We start from the raw sequence: 20,945 nt of genomic DNA on the forward strand, positions 1-20,945 counted from the left end.
TTCTCCCGGCGCGGCGGGGGGGGCTGCTCTCCTGGTTGGGCTGGGGCGGCGCTCTCTTTCCCTCCGTGCTTCCCTGGCCTCTGGCTCTGGGGGCCTTGCGGCGGTCCTGCTGGCCCTGGCCTGGGTGGCGGGCTTGGTCGCCCGGGCGGCGGTTGTTCCCTGCCGGTTCCCGTGTGGCGTTGGGGGGATTCCGGCTGCCGCTGCTGCTGCGGTGGGGGTCTTGGGGTGGGGATGGCTGGGCACTCTCCCTCCTTCTTGTCACGTTCCACCATCCATTTTAGAAGAACATAAACACTCACCTGAGCACTGGTGTTAGCTCACCTTTGCACTAACAGTTTGCATGATTGAATGACTGAAATATTTCACACTAGTTGGTTTTAAGGCATAAGTATGCGTTCGTGAACACTATCTGTTTTGTGTACATGTTGACGTGGACATTTTTGCAGCTAGCAGGTGTGTTGATAACATTTGAGTGTGTGTGTGGATAGGCCCCGCCCTTTTTGTACTACATTTGAACCTTACCGTAATGATAAACAACCAGTAAACTTGTTGCTTTAAGCTGCTTCATGGTCTTACCCCCCTTCCCCTCCTATTATCACCCCCTACCCCCCCTCTCTCTAACGTCCCTCTCTCTTCTTCCCCTCTTTCCTTTTCCGTCCGGTCTAACACCAAAGATTTTCAATCATGATTGAAATGAATAAAGTTTGGCCTCAATTACAAAAGGGGTTTATTCAGACATACCTTTGGTTTGTCAGAAGATGAATAACCCCTCTTGTTAAAGTAAAATATGTCCAACACAAGAGGCCCTCAGCTCTCATCTGTCTGCCTAGCTGTTGGACAGGACAAGTTAAAGAAAAAAAAAACACAGGTGGCGCCTGCGGGCTGTACAGCGCCCACCGCTTTAGATATTTGTCATTTTGAGGGTTTTTTTGTGGCTTTTATGTTAAGTACCGGTAATTGGCGCAGAAAGAAGATGCCGTTTCAGATCCCAACTGGGTTCTGTTTGTGTGGAGTTGGTATCTTCTCCTCGTCAAACTGATTTATGTAAAGTTAGGAGATTAGATGTCCTATATTATTCTCTTATTAAACGGTTGAACTCATCAGACATCAAAGAACAAAACTAGAAACAGAAAAAATACATTTCTTTGGAAGTTGATTTAACAGAAAACGTTCTTGTGCAAAATTCTTTGGGGGGGGTCAGGGTGACTCAGACCTCACAGAGTCAACATGAACACGTGAATAACACGTCTGATCCAGGTCAACCGGAGAAATGATCTTTGTGTTGACTGATTCTGCAGCAGTTTAAAACAAAAATCGAATTTCAGGATTTTTCCATCTAGATTTAGTTCTTCTAAAAGGTTTATGACTTTAAGATGCTTAGAAAGTGGATCCAATTGACAGCTTTATGAAAAACGTAAGAAACTTGACTTCCAGCTGTTTTTCAGTTAAAACACTGACTCGGCATCAATATCAATCATAAGAAATGAACAAACACGTCTACGTTTTCCTCATTGATTTGTCTGAATTTAATGGTCATTTCAGTCCTGCGCTGTTTCCTCTCTTCGGAGAACAGATCAAAGATTTGGGGTTTTGGGTCAGAATTTTCCAGTTTTAGCCAAAACTCTCTCGTCCAATCAGAGCAGGCGCTGCCTCTGACTAACAGTGACTTCATGTGGCGTCCAGCAGTCGGACTCTGACTCTGGAGATCATGTTCAGGTTGCTGCCGTTGCTGTTGCTGTGGATATGGACGGCGTCAGCGCTGCTCAGGTAAACCGACACTTTCATAAAACACCTGCATTTCCTGAGGAACCGTCTGACCAGCAGGGGGCAGCGCAGATTTAATTTAAAGTCTGGTTCTTGTTTTTATGAATTTAAATCTTTTATATTGAAACTGTTTAATCCATTTTTTTAGGTTTTTGGTGAATAGTTATTGATAAATACTCATCTGTAACCAGTTTCTCACCATTATCTCCTCCCAGCGTACACTTATGTTTAATTTTATGTTAAACTTTTTTCGTGTATAGATGAATATCAAAGGATAGGATGTGTAACAGAGCCTTTAACCATTGTGCTATCCTATGACCCCCCCCCCCCTCCATTGAGGTGTTCTCCCTACCATGACAAAGGTGGATAAAGGTGGAAAGATTTCATGTAATCCATGAACACCAGTGAAGATCACAAATCATTGAAGAAAAAAGGTTCAGAGCACTGTTTAGTGGGTCTAGATGACCCAACTCCCAATGTTAAAGTGCCTAGGATAGACCAAGGGTTACAAACAGATCAGTGATCTACATGACCAATAGGTGGCACTGTTGTTTAACAAGAAATCTGTTGACATTTTTTCATGTAAAAAAGTTGGCACTCAATTGTTGGGTAACAGCGGATCCCAGTAAAAACATTTTTGCTACAAGTTAAATAGCAAACAACAGAACAACATCCCAAAACTCTGAATTAACGCCCAGGAGAGAGAATCAGCCTCCTGTCGTGTTTTCCCCAGGGTTCCTCTGAGGAGGAACCCCACGATTCGAACCCAGATGCGAGCTGAGGGTCTACTGGATCAGTTCCTGAAGGATAACCAACCTGACACGTTCAATCGTCGTTATGCTCAGTGCTTCCCGCCCGGGACGCAGTCGCTGAGGCTTGGACGCTCCAGCGAGAAGATCTACAACTTTATGGACGTGAGTGCGCTGGAATCATCTGTTGGCTGAAGCTGCTGTGGCAGATGCAGGATTTTATGTCTGTACATGCGGGGGATGAAACACTGTGTGACTATTGCAACTGCCAGAAACGCCTCTAGGGGTCACTGTTGCTCACTCAGACGATGGTTGAATTTGAAACTAGCCTTTCTCCTGTGCGAAATCAAAGGATCTGTTGTCGTTTTTCTAAGATCTACCTGTTTCTTTACACTTTTTACATGTTTCAAATTAACGATGACTGAGATCAATATCGATCAATCAATAAATACTAATTGTCCCGAGAGGGAAATTTGTGTGGGGCTGAGGAGCCCACCGCCCAGATGGAGTGAATAAATTCCACACAAAAAACAGAAAAAGTTGCAGCATTGAAATAGAAGTTAAATCACATTGCTTTTCAAATAGAGCCGATAAGTTGATCATTTTTATGTTCCTACTGTAGCATAAAGAAAAAAACAAGTAGAAATGTCATTTCTATAAATGAAATGAACGTGCATTTTTTTACTGGTAACTGATATTCTGCGGGTTCTGCTGCCGTTCATTACGGCAGAATTGGTTCTTGAACGTCTTAATCGACGTTTACAATGAAGATTTGACATAAAAATAGTTTTTTCCACAAAGATCTAACTTTTTTATAGTTGAACTGAACACGTCATAAAAAATTTTCTTTCACGTTTTCCGTGTCAAAGGATCTGTTTTATAGTTTATTAATTAACATATTTAAGATGTAAAATATATTACAATATAGGTATTTTATCCATACCTTATGATTCTTAATTCTGTCTGATAAAAGCTAGGAACCGGATATTGATAAATCATGTAATAAAATGGTTATGGTATAACAGGGTGGGATTATATAAGTTTGCTTCCTTCCACTCCCTTTCAAGCAATATTTATTAATATGTCTAATTATCCTAAGTTTGATTAGTTACTGTATGAATGTATAACTGATGATTATATTGCTTTTGTGTATTATTTCTACTTAATTGCTTGAAATAAACCATTAAAAAAAAATAAAATAAAGTCTTGATGTCTGAGAGCTGAACATCAACACTGCCTGAAAAGAAGACAGAAACAAACTGAAGAAGTAACTCTGAACCAAACCGTGTGTAACAGAGGAACAGAACCGACCTGCAATAGTTCTGCTGTGGTTCTCTTCTCCAGGCCCAGTACTACGGGGAAATCCGTCTGGGAACTCCAGAACAGAACTTCTCTGTGATTTTTGACACCGGATCTTCTGATCTGTGGGTTCCATCATCCTACTGTGTCAGCCAGGCCTGTGGTACGACAACACACTGACACAAAAACACTACACGCACACACCAACAAACACACAGTACCCACAAAAGACAAACGCAAACAATCCACAAACAACACACAAACACATTTACAAAGAGACTACAACAGAAACACTACACAAACACACACACACACACACACAGACAATATACACACAAGAACAAAAACAGTACATAAACACAAAAACACACACACTGAATAACTCCAGGTAACTACACAAACAGACGAAACTACACACACACAGATAATAACATAAGATACACAAAATAAAAACACAATATACAAAACTCTTCAGTCACACACTAACACCAAACCCCACACAAAATACACACACCAACACAGAATTCACACACTAGCACATCTCACACACACTGACACACAACACACACACATAGACATAGACACAATATACCAACACTGGCACAGACAAAATACACATACTAACTTAAAATACACACAGACCTATACACACAGCCACACACAATACACACCAATACAATACACCCACACTGACATACACGCACAAAAATACACACAAATACAAATGATACACACACACTATACGTGAACACACGTACAACACACACAAAAAATGTACACACACAATGCACACAAACACATTCACAAAATACACACTACACACAGCCGGTCAGCATTTAGCCCTGTCTTTTGGCGTTGGGGGTAGCGTGACCCAGTTTGTCCCACATTCGATCAAAAGTCCAAGGTCTGCTCGTGCACACACGCTTTCCTGTACTGAAATACTTGTGGGGACCCACCTCTGGCATAAAGTTGTGAAAATAAGTCGATTCCCTGATTTTGTGTTTGTCAGAACTTAGTTATGCGTGTTTTGTTGTTCCACGTTGGATTAGCTCTAACTACAGTCCAGTTCAATCCTCTAAATTAAGTAAAATCCGTCATTTTTCCGTCCAACAAGATTCCACATTCAATAGCCCACATAGACGTCTTCCTGTGACCTTTGTGTTAAACTGTCTGACTTTAAAAGACATTTGAAGACACAAATTACCAGCAGGTCATCTTGTTCTTCTCAGCAGGAATCATGTTATTGTTGTCTTCTCAGCGTTCCACAGACACTTCAAGGCTTTCAAGTCGTCCTCCTTCCATCATGATGGCCGTACCTTTGGGATTCACTACGGATCCGGACATCTCCTTGGAGTTATGGGCAAAGACACTCTAAGGGTTTGTCCACTTTTGCAACCATTAAACAACATCACAAGACATTTAGAATGGCTCTTGTCAAAGATAAGGACCGATCAACTTGGTAATTGAACCCCTAACCAAGCTTGTGGGTCTTGATTAACGACCCAAATCTGCTCAACACACCTAACTCCAGCAGAATCTGTGGTCCCTGAGCTCGTCTTTACGCATGGAGTTCACATGTTTCATGCTTTCCAAACTACAAGGGATCAATTGATTTTGACACAACTGACAAGTTAAACGGACACTTTGTTTTTAAGACTTTGATATCATCTGTTCCAGATCGGTAATCTGACCGTCCTCAACCAAGAGTTTGGAGAGTCTGTGTATGAACCCGGCTCCACCTTTGTCACAGCAAAGTTCGACGGAGTTTTGGGTCTGGCCTACCCCTCCCTGGCAGAAATCATTGGAAAGCCTGTTTTTGACAACATGTTGGCGCAGAAGATCCTGGACGAGCCCATCTTCTCTTTCTACCTCAGCAGGTGCTTTCATGTAGGAGAGGTCCACCATGTTGAGATTCAGCGTCTGTGACCAACGCTGTGTTGGTCGTAAAGGGATAACAGATGGAGAAACAGGGCTGGAAGGTTTTCTGCTGGCCTCCTTCATGTCTGCTTGTCTTTTTTACAGGCTTCTCATGGACTCAGGACATTCATGATGTTTTGTCTGTGTTTTGAATGTTTTCTAACAGTTTTCTGGAAAATTTTGTGCGCATTTCAAACATTTTATAGGTTTAATTTGGAAGTTTTGAGGTTCAGTTGAGTCTAAAAGACAATTATTTGTCTCATTAGCATCAGAAAATTTCTAAAAAGCTTAGAATCTGGAGTTACTAAGGTCTAGTGCGGTGGTGTTCATCTTTTATCGTGTACTTTTTCTTTCAGGAGTAAGAGTAAAAGTGTCCCAGAAGGACAACTGCTACTCGGTGGAACCGATGAGAGTCTCTACAGCGGACCCATCAACTGGGTACCTGTAACTATAAAGGGATACTGGCAGATCAGAATGGACAGGTGTGAGTCTGCGGTTAGACGCCAGATTTTAAACCAATGTTGGTCAAACCGTCACTCAACGTGATGCGCTGTTTGTGTCTCAGTGTATCTGTGCAGGGTGTGAGTTCCTTATGCCGGCGTGGATGTGAGGCCATCGTTGACACTGGGACGTCCCTCATTGCTGGACCGCCCAGAGAAATCCTGAGACTCCATCAGCTCATTGGAGCAACACCCACACACTTTGGTGATGTAAGAACACATCTGAAGACTTCTGGGAAAGCTTTGACTTGAACTGTTGACAAAACAAAACTGAAAATGGGAATTGGACAGATATTCAATTCAATTCAATTCAGTTTTATTTCTATAGCCCGAATTCCCAACAACAGTCGTCTCGATGGGCTTCGTACCCGTAATTATAAGGTAAACATACAATCAAAAAGGATCATAAATGCATAGAATTCAATAGGATAATACTAAACGTTAACTAAACAGACTAAACTAAACTGCTATCCCTGCCCTTAGACCCCCCTTCCCGTTAAGGAAAAACTCTTAAAAAACAAAACAGATTCCGGAAAAAACGAAGAAACCACATGAAGGAGGGATCCTCCCCCAGGACTGACAGGTGATTTACCAGAACTCATAGAGAAGAATTAACTTATCTAAATCTACAACTACATGTTTAAAGTCCAGCAAGTGATCTTCATCCAGACGAAGTTGGGGGGACGGCTGGGGGCGCAAGACGAGCCAGAGACAGGATCCACAGCCAGGTGTAGATGCAGTAGTAGAGGCAAGCCAGAGACGAGGTACACAGTCAGGTACAGGAGCACGGATGAGTCAACTGGAATCTGGAAGCCTCCTCTCCTGGGGAGGAAAGTTGGCACTCAATCGTCGGGTAACAGCGGACAGAGCCCCTCCTGGGGACAGGAGATGCAGTACATGAATCGCACTGCACCAAACAGAGGCACGGAGAACTAAATGATGAATAATGATCAAGAATAGAGGAGTGAAGCAGGGTAAAAGTAGACGAGAAAAGAGGACAGAACCCCAGTGCACCATAGTTACCCCAGCTTCAACTTCTAGCAGTTAACAATTAATTGTTTAATTTAAACTAATTAAGTTTAATTTAAACACATTAACATTAAGTTAAATATTCTCTGAATACTAACTGACATACTGACAATAAGCCTGTCCAAAGAGGAATGTTTTCAGTCTAACTTTGAATGTAGAAACTGAATCGGCCTCTCTTCCATGAGCTGGGAGTTTATTCCATAAAACAGGGGCTTGGTGGCTAAATGCTCTACCTCCAACTGTACTTTATGTGGCTGGTTCCATTCACAGATGTACCCTAGATGTCCTACCCCAAAGGAAAGTCTGCCACAAACTTCCCCATGAAGAAACACCAGGAAAAACTTCAGTAGAACCTCTAGGTTTAACTTATTAAAGGTTGAAATCAACTTATTATTTCACTGATCTATACAGAAATGATGAAGTGCAGACAGAGAAGTCATCTGATCACTGAATCGTTTGCACCAATAAGCTTAGATGGTTTCAGATGCTGAAGAAATCCTTTGAAGTGGCATTTGAACATCAGCGATTATTAACCTGTGAGCAGGTGTTTGCATTCATTTAGCGGCCCAAGCATTGTAAATGTTGCCCCAAAATCTGCCCTGATCTTCCACAGACGGGTTGAAGGACCGTCTCTCCAAAATCCTCATCCTTTTCCTTCGGCGCTTTAACATGGCTCTTTGTCTTTCCTCTTGTTGGGTTTCAGTTTGTTGTGGATTGTGCCAGATTGTCTAGTTTGCCTCATGTGACCTTTGTCCTGGGGGAAGTGGAGTACACACTAACCTCTGAGCACTACATCAGGAAGGTGAGAACAGCTCCGTTGTCTTCCTCACACAAGTAGAAACGTTCAGAAATGAAGCTTTGTAGCTTCTTTAGTGGAGAACAGGTTTCAGGGTTTCTGCTATTTTCAGTTCTATGATGTTTTTATTAAACAAATCTTTCATTTATATAAATAGTTTATATATCCAGGTGCATTTTCAGTTGTGATTTTATTTTTAGACATTTCCTTTTCGTTTTAAAAACTATAAAAGTCTTACTTATGTAATTCTGTTTTATTTTTTTAGTGTGTCGTCTTAAAAATTGTGTAAAACACTTGTTGAAGCTTCACTGACTTTAAAGAATCAGATGTAATTCCTAAAATGATTTGATTCCCCCCCTTGCATGGTCTATAGGTGCATAAAACCTTAATTTAGTTGGAAAGTGTTTGCATCTGCAGCATCAGTCCTATCAAGAATACTTTGTCCAGGTCCTCTTTCCTTTTCTGTCCCCACCAGGAGACGTTCAGCAGCAGAGAGCTCTGCTTCACCGGTTTCATGGCCGCAGAGATGTTTTCTGCTGACGGTCCGCTGTGGATTCTGGGAGATGTTTTCCTCACTCAGTACTACACCATCTTTGACAAAGGACAGGACAGAGTCGGCTTTGCTCGAGCCAAACACGCCGTCGAAGAGTCACAGTTTGATCAATAAAGGATGTTCCACCCAAAAGGAGTTATGTCATCTCTACTGGGGCCAAAAAAAAAACAGTTACCATCTCTACCAATTTAGCTTCTACATTTAAAGCAAGCATTTACTTTGACGTCTTACAGAATTAGGACCATAAATAGATAATAAATCGCTTAGGTTTGTAAAAATAAATCTTGAGAAAACAGAAAAACACTTTGGAATAGAAAAAACTGCTGCTCCTTTGTGACCACCAGGGGTCTCCCTAAAACACTTCATGTCAGTGAACTGGAAAGCCAAGCCTTCCTCTGCAGTCAGACATTCAGAAACATTAAATGAGTTTCTGCTTTATTAAAGAAACAAATGTTCTTCAGTTCTGTTCTGGATGTTTCTGAAACTCTGGGGTGATTTTTTGGGTACTTTGGTGTTCCGTCATTAAAAAATATGTCCTTACATCCTTAAAACTCTTCATAAAAAGTGCTGTTTTTGTAGGAGCTTTAAACACTCAACATGAAATTAACTTCAAGTTTTTCCTGAGCTGCTTGTCTTAGCGGCAACTTAAAAAAAAGGTTTTAGAGCATGTCATCAAGGGACTAAAGAATGAAAACAAAACTGAAATCTAATTGAGATGTTTTTCACCAAATTGTTCGGTAAAGTGAACAGTCAGCTTGGAGTTTGGCTGTTTGAGTTTGTGAGGCGGTCATTTTGTTCCTGAACTTTGTCCGTTTGTAACTTCTTCACTGCTGTTGTGTTCTTCTTTCTCCTCCTCCTCCTCTTCTTCTTCATCCCCTGCTGTTGCTTGGAAGTCGTGGTCGGAATCCTGCTCCGGCAGATGGAGCTTGTCGGCAGTGGGACCGGCAAAACGCCGTGACTGAAGCCGACTCAGGCCACGTCTTCGCCGCCCCAGGGCCTTTGGGCTTGGGAGGCTTCGGATGGAGGCCTTTGATGTCTGCCTGGAAAACTGAAGCGAAAACTGACGCCCCCGGGGGCGGGATGCAAGCCGGTTCTTGACATGGAGGGGCGTCCAGCGGAACTCTTTGGGTCCAAGCTGAGTTGGGGAACAACAGTTGGAACTTTTCCGGGAAATACTATAAAAGAAGAAGAGAAATGAAAGAACCGAACAAAACACCTGCAGGACTGTTGGTTCAGACAGGAAACAAACTTGTTACCTCAGAGTTTCCAAACTTGGTGCATCTCCAGGGGGGGAGGAGCCAAAGCCATTCTGATGTTTGCCTACGCTTTCTTCATTAGTGTCGCAGAGCAACGGCGGGCTGACCACCAGTCGAGGGAAAATGATTGAGGACGAGCTCCCGGGTGAAGCTTGGTTGCTGCTGACCTCCCGTAAGGTGGAGAGAGTGTCCATGGCTAAGGAGGCGGGCGGTGCTGTGTCCAACAGTCCCTGGTTAACCCTTGATCAATTCAGACGAAAAACCTCAAGGTTAGACTTCACGATGCAGATCACAATACGTATCAAGTAAGACGCATCAATACCTGAAGTCCGGGAAGAAGCTCCCTGTCGCGTCACTGCTGTGTCTTTTAAAAACCGGTCGAGGATCTTTGAGGTCGGGCGGCTCTTGAACGCTGAGCAGGCGTCGGACTCGACCAAGAACCTGACCCAAAACATGTGACACCTATAATTTTCTAATATAAAAACTCAGGCGGTATCTCTCGGTATGTTGCGGTCTATTTTTCGCAATCTGGAATTTTTTTTGCACAGTTTCTTTAACTTTTAACCATGTTTTGTGTTCTGCGTCCTGATTGGCTGTAGACTATTGTCAATCAATCTTTGTTTTCATTCTCTAATCAAACTTTTCTATGAAAGTTTGACACTTTAAACAAGAGAAAAGAGTGAAAATATTTGTGTCTGAGAAAAGTGGAAAATGTGTGTAGTGAGTTTTACAACCTTAAAACATCTAGAATTAATATAAAAATAAAGCTTGCCTCTTTCTGGATTTCGTTGATCGTAGGTTATTTTAAAAACACTGCTCCTGCGATAAATGAGGGACCACTGTAACTCCAAAAACTCTATGAAGTATTTATAACTGCAGGCTCACGGTGCTCTGTCTTTAACTGATATTAATTGTTAAAAAACGTTCAAACCTTATTTATTTAATCATTAACACTGAAAAATGTAAATACTGTAAACTTAACATCTATAATCTAATGACAACAACAAAAATAATTTAAAAAAACGATAAAACTTCGGCTTTACCGACTCTTGTCGCCGAGGCAGAAAGGAGTCCGGCTGATGTGGAGGGAGATTGTTGTCGTCAAACTCCAGGATGTCAGAGAGTCTGCAGGAATTATGGGGCACAACAGTTTCAGTCTTTGTTGAGACACTACTCTTTACAAACTAACTTGAAAACTTACAGGACAGGAAAGAATCAGTTTTTCACTGATGAAAGCAGTCTTTACCAACCAAGTTGAACCATCTATTGATCCTCTGGTCCAATACAATGACACAAACATGCTGTAAAAAAGGCAATTAACTGGATCTTGATGGCAGAGACACTGCACCTATTCAGGATTTTGACAGCAGTGCATTGATCATGGATTTCTTCTAAAATTAGACTTAAATTAGAAAGACGAGATCCATCTGTGCCACGAAATTCAACAAAGGAAAACTTTTAAAATTCTAAGTAGATCTGCAGCTGCAGATCGGCGGACCAAAGCTGACCCCATGTCTGTGGTGGAGCCCAGGAATGATGGGATGCAGTAATCTGCAGCAGCCAGCGTGTACGGAGGGCGAGCGTCGCTGTCGTTCCAGTAGATGTCCTTGGTCATGTGGGGAAGGTTCATGTGCATCTCATCCACAGCCAGCAGAGACACCTGCAGGAGAATGCATGAATTATAATAAAGCAGATTTTGTTTTTAGCCAAACTGAAGCCGTAGAATGCAGAAAAACACTCAGACTCCACCCTCATTCAAGCCCAAGAACACTGATTGCATGGAACTCCTGTTTTTGAGACTGAAATGTCTCTGAAGATCATTTGTGTAGAAGTTCAACAAGTCAGAGGAGGTTCAACCCAGAACAAACGTTAAAATAGGCCACAATAGCATACCAGTAGTGTTTTTTGACTTCTTGGTTCTTTTATGATCACATACCGGTTGTGTTTTTTCACATACCTGACGAAGACAGAAGACATCCGTCGAAACATGTCAGGTATGTGAAAAAACACAACTGGTGTCTGATAACAAAAGAACCAAGAAGACAGTTAATAATTACAGACACTATGAACTTTATAGCAGTAATATTCTTTAGTATTACATTTTTTTTGTATTAACCAACTGTTGGGATCAAATTTTGTCTGAATTTTTGTGGGGAATAGAGTTCTATTCTGGAAGTTTTTACTTTGCGTTTTCACATCTTCACTAGAAAAACTTCCACTTGTATTAGTTTGAACATTTCTAAGCTTTTGAGGTTTTTCCTTTTTATACCTGAAGGTTTCTGTCGATGATCCAGTTTGCTTCAAAGTCATCGTCATCTTCTCCAAATGGATTGATGAGCTGCTCTGCAACCTGAAAAAGGAGGTCAAGGGACTTGTTACACACACACACACACACACACACACACACACACACACACACACACACACACACACACACACACACACACACACACACACACACACACACACACACACACACACACACACACACACACACACACACACACACACACACACACACACACACACACACACACACACACACACACACACACACACACACACCACACACACACACACACACACACACACACACACACACACACACACACACACACACACACACACACACACACACACACACACACATTCACGCACACACATCGCATGCATCTGAGAGCCCTCCGCCCTGGCGTTCCACACAGGAAGCCTGTCTGGCACCGACAACCACACCGTTCAGAGTCACTTCACCTTTCTCCCTCATTCTGATGCTCGGTTTGAGCTGCAGCAGATCGTCCTTAAATGCATTGAGTTGCTGCCATCTGATTGGCTGATTCGAAATCTGTGTTAACGAGCAGTTGACAGGTGTGCCCACTGAAGGCAGTGAGTGTATTTGCACAGGTGTGCACACATACACATTTACATGCACGCACAACCACACATGCACACCTACACGGTACACACACACATATACACACATCCACACAAATATACATTCACAGTCATGTACACAGACAGACACACAAACACGCCCACACTTATGCGTGGAGGCATTTTTTGACATGCAACCGCCAGATTTCCATAGCCAATGAGTCTACTTATGTAATGAATCAAATGATGAACTTAAGACTTTATAAACAAACAGAACTGCTTTTGTTTCTCATATTGGTTTACATCAAACTTTTTACATTTTTTCAATAACTTTGCTTTGAGATGAAAAGATTCAGAACAAGTCATCTGACCTTCAGCCAGCCTGAGTAGAAGAAGAACTGCAGCAGAGTGAAGACGGGGACGTAGAGGTCCAGGTCGTGGCCAGGGTGACCCTGAGCGGGGTCAAGAAACTGACGACCGATGATACAAGCGAAGAAGAAGGTGTATACCGCAAGAGTGACGACCTGCAATCAGACAGAGACGCTACGGCATCCTCTTCATGGTGATGTGTTCAGTCAGATCCATACAGTCTCATTGGTAAAGCTGCATGCAGACCTGAGTGTAAACCAGCGGGATGCCGACCCAGTCGTAGCCAAAAAGAGTTGCACACCACGTCCTGAAGGTATTCATCTCCTGAACACAGAGAGGAAACTTTAGCTTGGCGCCAGCTGCAGAGTAACTGGAAAAAGACCACCATCATCCCCCTGGGAGGGTCATGTTTCATTTTTTTGTGGGCACTATGATGGTTAGAAGTTAGTTGTGAAGATGAAACGCAGCTTTAAAGTCCTTCTGTCAAACCTGTCATTAGTTTTGGGAAAAATACATCTAAAAAAACTATTTAATGTTTGTGTTTTTATGTAAATCCCTAATCACACGTTCATTATTAACAATTTTTGAGTTCAGAGTAACAAGGAACTGCAGAAAGAGATCTGTTCACAGACAAGGAGATGGGCCTGATGGGTCCTGAGAGCTGCAGCTTCATTTCTATTTGCACCCTCTGCTGCCAATCAAAACTCTGGCTTTGGGGTGGTTGACTGAAGTTTTATGCCACACAAGTATCTCCTCCGATAATGTCAAACGTTTAACCATCTTCACAGCACTTTGAACTGGTTCAACAGTATCTAAGTCATGTTCTGTCAGCTGTCAGACTCCTGTTTGTTTCTAAAGGACAACTTCTTGCTTCACATTGAGAATATTTTGCAGGTCGATGGCGTCTTGGATGCGTCCTTCCTGCCGCGCTCTGGATGCCAGGTTGGAGAACCAGACAACAGGAATCCAGTACTTCAGGTGAGGAGAACGAATGTTCTCAAACACCTTCCTCTCCTCTGGAGTCATGAAGCCTAGAAAGAGACAGAAGGAGTCATGCAAACGTGCAGAATCAGATGAGTCTGGACGGCAGTTTGAAGGTAGACTTTTTAAGTTTTAAACTCCAAAAGCTCCTGCGTGGCAGAAAAATCACCAGTTTCCAAAAGCCTTAAGTCTCAGTCCTGACTGCCCTTGCAGGTGGATACAGGCTGTGTGGTCAAACAAAAAACTGTCAAACCCGTTCGAGGCACACAGGTGACCCGCATTAAATATCAAGGTGGTAGAGCGCTCAGTGAACCCGTACAGAGAAAACCTTCAAGTTCACTTTTTCTACGGTCATGCTGCGGCCGACAGGTCATAGTGAAACCTATACAACACCTAAAGGTGAGTCAGTAGGTGAGACGCAGGCCCGTTAGAGCTGTTCACATGATACGTGCGCACTCCTCGCTGCAGCCAGACTGTTAGAAATGAGAAAATTAGACAATCAGAGTGTAGCTTGTGTGGACGTTCTCCAGCATTCTACGGGGAATTATTTATCACTCGCACGCTCCGTATGTGCAGCATTTGCGTGGAGGCAGTACTCCTTACTATAATAATAATAATTATAATAATGTTACCTTATTTATTCCACAATGGGGAAATTCTTTCTCTGCATTTGAGCTATCCCCTGGGGGGAGCAGTGAGCTGCAGGCTAGCCGCGCTGTGACTAGAGTGTGGCATAAGGACGCCGTACGACAGCATCAGCTGTACGTCATAAGTGCGTGTAACTTTCAATATCCTTACAAACACTTCAGGATACACTTAACACACGCACGACAATGGTACCATTGTCCATTTTCATGACCTCCCTTAAGGTGGCCAAGCCTCAAGAGAACTGATACCTGCAAAAACCTGCAGCACCTGTACAAGTCAACCTCCCCATATGGGTGGATGTCACTTTAACCATCTTCCACTAGATTCAACAGGAAGATGACCATTTCCACATTTTTCTGGGTGGAGCAAACTTCACAGATGCATGTTTGGAGTTTTCACAGTTCAGCCACATCCGTCCTGCTATGAGCCTCTGCTGTCATAGACCAGTCACAACAAAAAGTGAGTGAAGTCCATCAGACGCTGGTGCTCTAATCATCAGAGTTCCATCATTACCTGCAGCACATTTTGGTCTTGTTCTTACCTGCTTCAACCACATGGTCGATGGTTGGGAATCGCTTGCAGACGGCGGTGCTGACAGAGCGAAAAATGAGGAGTGAGGTCAGGTTGATGTAGCGCACCAACGTTCGGCGCAGAAGGCGGCCGTATTCATCTTTACCCTGAACACAGCTGGAGGTGGCAGAGAAGACAGACCCGGACTGTTCAAGAAAAGCATCCACTGTTTCACGGAAAGAACAATTCCAAGAGTTAATTCATGCAAAATGCTTCCAGATTTTTGCAAAGGTTCAGATTTCACACCACAAAAGTAATATTAGCAACAGGAAACTTCAGAAAAAACAAGAGAATTGAATAATACAAACATCTATAACAGATAGTTTGTGAGAGTTTATAGCTCCACTCCGATCATCTTCTGATCTGTTTTTTTAAATGTTTCCATGTTCCAATGTTCTCACTTTATGACATCACAGTGAGAGAAGCCACTCGCTTTCGTGGATTGGGAGAAGCTGGTGCTCAGAGAGACAGGTTTTTAGAAGAAGATGTGTGAACAGATCAAAATGTTTTTTTGGGATTGTTCATCGTGAGGAAGGAAACATTCTAAAACACTTCAAAGCTCAAAAAGTTGATTTTGCATGACAGCAGGAGTCACATGACCAAAGGAAGATTTCTTTAAGCGCTATTTGGAAACACGGATTGGATTTGGTTGTGGGAGGCCGTTCAGCGTTGAACCTCAGACCTTAAGGTGACAGAAAGGCGTCTGTAGTGTAAGGAAACCACTCTTAGTTTACCTCCTAAGAACGCTTTTGTCTTCCCTAAGTCTGACCCAGACATATGAGATGTCATTGGAAAGGCTAGAACGTCCTTATCAAAGCACATCAGGTCTTATTAGAGAACTTCACGTGAGTCAGAGAACATAAATAAAAAACAAATGTCTCCTAAAGAGACCTCTTCCAAAGTTATTAGTTTAGAACTGCTTCTGTGGTTTGGTTTGACATTGTAAAAATGCCTTTTTATTATTATTGTCTATTCAATCTTTAGCAATTACATAGTGTTCTCTTCTTTGGTGTAGGATTTGATCCAGGTGTGGTTTGGTAGGGATACCTGGAGATGTGGAACATGAGTCTGTCGGGCCATGGAAGGTTAAGAAACTGGTTCCACCATCGGTTCACAACCAGAGTCACGTAAAAACCTGAAGAAGAGACAGAAATCCATCAATCGTATTCATGTGAATAGACAGTTTCTCTCACAAAAACATCTAGTGTGTGCAGATGTGTGCGCCTCTCTGCTGAGTGGAGACCAACTCCACACACACACAACCATCCAGCAGCACTAAGAGCAGCTTTCTGAGCTCTTTAATGATCTGTTTCCATTAGCGATCTGCTAATGACACAACCCAGCGCCCAGCACGCGCCTGCCTCATGTCAGAACAAACTGGTGTGCTGGCCTCTGCTTTACTGAAGTAAGACTGATCTGTTCTTCTTAAGCAGTCTTCGTCACATCGACCCATCGATGAGGCTGAGGGTCACACTTCAGATTATCATCCAGGAAGAGGGATCCCATGGAAATCTGCCGCGAGGCTCATAAATCAGTGATTTACCAGCCAGAGTCACGTCTGGACAGATGATTAGGTTACAGTGATGGCTGCTGTGCATCATGAGCAGAGCAGCAGGAAACGCACAAATCTTTGGGCTTTTTCACGATAAATAGCTAAAAGATGGAGTTTTGCTGTTTTTTGAACACTAAAAGTATTTACTGATGGGCGTTGAAGGTCTAATCTCAAACAAAACACTTGGATTTGTACCAAATCTTCTCCACGGTTTTTACAAAGGCATGAAGCAGATTCAATCAGCTCCTAAATATTTGAACTTCATGAAGGGTCCTGCACATCTGTAGAACTTTGCAGAGATCTGATGACATCGAGCCAAAGGTAAAACGTCCTAGAACCTGTCACGTTATGAAATTAGGTCATGATCATGATCAGAGCGAGGAGGGAAAATCCCGCCGTTTCCGGTGTTGTTGGAAGTGTCGGTGCAGTCGGTGAGCGTACCCAGGACGAAGGTGACAGGTATCTGCTCGGCGTATCGGTCGCAGTAGATGGACAGTTTCTCAAACAGCCTCTTCTGCTGCTCAGAGAGGGCGAGTCTGGGGAACAGAAGAAAGGATGAGTCTGGAACACCAGAGAACTTCATCTCCAACAGATCAGAGGGTTTAAAAAACAATACTCTGAATACGTGATGCCTTCAATGACCACCAGGAAAATGTGCTAAAGTCAAACATTCTGGTGAATTCTTCAAATGAGTTTTGTAGAATTTGTCATCAATCTCAGTTTGAACCTTTGAACAAACTATTTCTTTAAAATGACAAATGTTCTGATGTGTTATCTTTGTTAATGTAACCTTGTTCTATCCTAGGCACTTTAACGTTGGGAGTTGGGTCATCTAGACCCACTAGACAGTGCTCTGAACCTTTTTTCTTCAATGATTTGTGATCTTCACTGGTGTCCATGGATCACATGAAATCTTTCCACCTTCATCCACCTTTGTCATGGTGGGGGGAACACGTCAGTGGAAGGGGGGGGGGGGGGGTCATCTAAGATAGCACAAGGGTTAAGAGCAACAGAACTGAACATTCTGCGGGTTCTTAGCTGGACTCACCAGAACGGACCAGAACTCCTGATGTTCCGCCATGAACAGCGTGAATCCTTTTGTTTTTTAGGGGATGAGAGGCAGTTTGATGCTCAACTAACTGTAAACTTTTTGGCAAAACACAAAGTTTGGGTTCCTGTGTCAGCTTTAGTAAAACAATGCAAAATTATAAAATAGTATCAAACAGGAATAAACATGAAGCAACACTTCAGGAAATCAGAAGTGGAGAGAGTAAATCATTCTGTCCAGTTTTCAAGAAATGCATCAACATGGAGGATTCATGGAAATAAAAAACCTGACAGATTCTTAAAGAAATGTAAACATTCCTGCTGACATACTCGATGTAGCTGTCATTAGAGTCCCTCTCTGATGAAAATCATGTTTTTGACGTGTTCTTGTGGCATATTTCTGATGATGAAGGACATCGATAAAGAAAATTCGGATTGAAATAGTCTTTCTGAGTATTTCTTTATTTAAATCGTGGTGAATTAGGAGCAGATGAAAAAATGCTGTTTGAAAAAGATTATAGTTGTTATGCCCAAACCTCAATCAGCGCGCCACAGTCTCTTTGCTCCGCCCCTTTCTGATCACCGTCAGACCAACAGATCCATAGGGTCTTTGTTTTCCTGGTCTGAGCTGGAATCTGGATCAGAACTGGACGGATGGATGGATCTGATGTTGCTGCCATATTTATTGCACCTCTAATGGTAGGTTGGGGTGTGGGGGGCTGTAAGCTAGGAGAATGTAAACAGACAGGTCTCAGCAATGGGGAGGGGAAGTGGGGGCTGGTTTGCCCTGTGCCAACAGTCCTGTCCATAACTCAGAGGTGAATTTCTGATGAAATATCGCCGCTCTGCAGAAACTATGTCCTAGAAAACGACTGTTTTGGGGATATTGGCTAAAAACTGCATCATCATCACGAAAAGACCACTGGGAACACTTTGAAAACAGATCAGAAGATGAAACTTTGAACTAGTCACCTCATCAAGTTTGGATTCTTTCTAGCTAATAACAAAGCAAAGAAATTTACAACAGAAAGTGAATTAAATAACCTGCATCCTTCCATTGAGGTGTTCTCCCTACCATGACAACGGTGGATAAAGGTGGAAAGATTTCATGTAATCCATGGACACCAGTGAAGATCACAAATCATTGAAGAAAAAAGGTTCAGAGCACTGTCTAGTGGGTCTAGATGACCCAACTCCCAATGTTAAAGTGCCTAGGATAGACCAAGGGTTAAATGTCTCCTCTGAAAGACTTAGCCAAACAACATTTTCTGCCTCACAAATACAAAGTAGAGGTTTGACGTTTCTAATAGAACCCCATCACACGCGTGTCATGGTTGTGTGTGACCTGTAAATGAGGCTGAGTATGGTGTAGAGCAGAGCAAACAGGAGAAACTCTCGGTACAGCAGCTTGTAGATGCTCCCCCTCCAGCGCAGCAGCAGCCGGTGGAAGCTGAGGAAGGTGGCGTTGGCCACTTTACTGGAATAAGTGACAGTCATCCTGAGACGGTCCAAACTGAGGAGGCAGAGATTCAACAGGCTCTCAGATCGCTCCAGACTCTAAATGTTCCTGTTGCTGACTGAATATTTAACACTTCTGCAGCAAAACAGCCCAAAGGGTGACTTAGACTTACTTCACTCAAGGAAAAACCTCTTCATTTACTCCTCCCTGGTGCTTTTGATAAGCCTCCTTCTTCTTTCCAGAATTGTGTCTGGCCCAATGCCACCCTCCCACCCCCTCTCTGCGTGATGCTCTCACGCTCCCCGTGTCCACCATGATGCCGTCCAGTGCCCAGAATTCTAGGCAGCAGAGCAGCAACTGCTCTGAGTTATATTGATGAGGCGGCGAGCTAAATGTGGTCATGTTTCAGCGGTGTGTGTTGGGATGGACAGCTGTGGAGGTAACCGTGTATAAACAGAAACTCCGTCAGCGTAACACCAGAGAATGCAGCTGAAGAGACGCAGGCAGCTGACATCAAGGTCAATGTTTAAAAGGAACAAAATTGGGTTTATTACACAGAAGAACTGAAGCAAAAACACAAAAAACACTTGAAGGTTTTTACTTTTACACTTTTACTAAAACTCTGGCAACATCTAGTGATGTTTAGAAGAACTGCGGCTGCTCCTGCATTAAGTTTTCTATTTTTTAACTAACATTTTTCTATTTTATTTTCCTAGATCAAGCAAAATACGGAATTTAATTGTACAAGAAAAATAGGGTTCTTGTCAAGAGAAAACAGTTTATCAAGAATTTGCAGCGGCCAAACCTTTTAACCACAATAACAATAATAATAAAAATCAACTACAGCAGGAATGTTTTCTGGCTTAATATCAGTGGAAAATCTGCACTGAAACTGGTGAAAGTGGAGGTTTGAAGAACTTCACTGCAGTCAGCTTGTATGACCTCAATGTCCTGCTTTTCCTTCCACAGGTAGGGGGTCACGATTGGTACTGGGTGCCCTCAGTCCTCTGCGTCACAGAAACAAGACGCTTTTTACGTGTCGCTTCAGTGGATCCCACCGGCAATTTCAACAATTTATAGGAAGAAGTTTCTTCCAGATGTGATATTTAAAACACCAGATTCAATGTATTGCAGCACCACTGTTATGTGTTCTTTCTCATATTGAGAAAAAAGTGACCCTATTGCTCTATTTCCTGGGTAAATCTTACAGTAATTTTGAACTTATGGTCACAATATAATTTTTTTTTTTTTGGTGAAGAAATGAAATAAAAGTGTTGGTCTAAATGTGATTTGTTTTTCTCAGAAAATATTTGTTATCCGTGTAGAATAATCTAAATGAATGTCTGACAATGCTGCTCCTCAAATGATTGCCTCAATTCATTTTTCAAGTTATTACCTTCTGAAGAAAAAGAAAAAATAATAATGTTAATCATTCAACCACACCATTAGAATGTTATCTACTCATTAATATTGATAAAGTTTGTATTTTTTCTTTTTGTTTGTTAATACCGAAAGAAAACGTGCTTCCGGAAAATACGGAAAGATTCGTTTCTGATTGGCCTTTCCATCTTTCACTCATCACTTT

The 20,945-nt window shown here is 42.5% G+C and overlaps 2 protein-coding genes across 2 annotated transcripts; one reads left to right on the plus strand and one right to left on the minus strand.

Moving 5' to 3' along the window:
* Positions 1–1,684: 1,684 nt before the first annotated feature.
* LOC101159061 (cathepsin D-like) lies at positions 1,685–8,739 on the plus strand. The gene is made up of 9 exons (NM_001319272.1): positions 1,685–1,767; positions 2,498–2,678; positions 3,858–3,975; positions 5,071–5,189; positions 5,490–5,689; positions 6,086–6,211; positions 6,295–6,439; positions 7,962–8,060; positions 8,530–8,739. Exons 1-9 carry the CDS (start codon positions 1,709–1,711, stop codon positions 8,719–8,721), a joined length of 1,239 nt encoding a protein of 412 aa, NP_001306201.1. The 5' UTR covers positions 1,685–1,708; the 3' UTR covers positions 8,722–8,739.
* A 286-nt stretch (positions 8,740–9,025) lies between these two features.
* On the minus strand, positions 9,026–19,702 carry best3 (bestrophin 3). Its single transcript, XM_023952335.1, has 14 exons — positions 19,533–19,702; positions 19,247–19,414; positions 17,296–17,390; positions 16,350–16,437; positions 15,274–15,419; positions 13,980–14,134; positions 13,350–13,427; positions 13,106–13,258; positions 12,133–12,213; positions 11,372–11,523; positions 10,907–10,988; positions 10,186–10,304; positions 9,864–10,103; positions 9,026–9,782 (listed from the first exon to the last, which is right to left on the minus strand). Exons 2-14 carry the CDS (start codon positions 19,396–19,398, stop codon positions 9,395–9,397), a joined length of 1,929 nt encoding a protein of 642 aa, XP_023808103.1. The 5' UTR covers positions 19,399–19,414; positions 19,533–19,702; the 3' UTR covers positions 9,026–9,394.
* Positions 19,703–20,945: the final 1,243 nt, after the last annotated feature.

This window comes from Oryzias latipes, chromosome 23, assembly GCF_002234675.1.
Source record: "Oryzias latipes chromosome 23, ASM223467v1".
NCBI lineage: Eukaryota > Metazoa > Chordata > Actinopteri > Beloniformes > Adrianichthyidae > Oryzias > Oryzias latipes.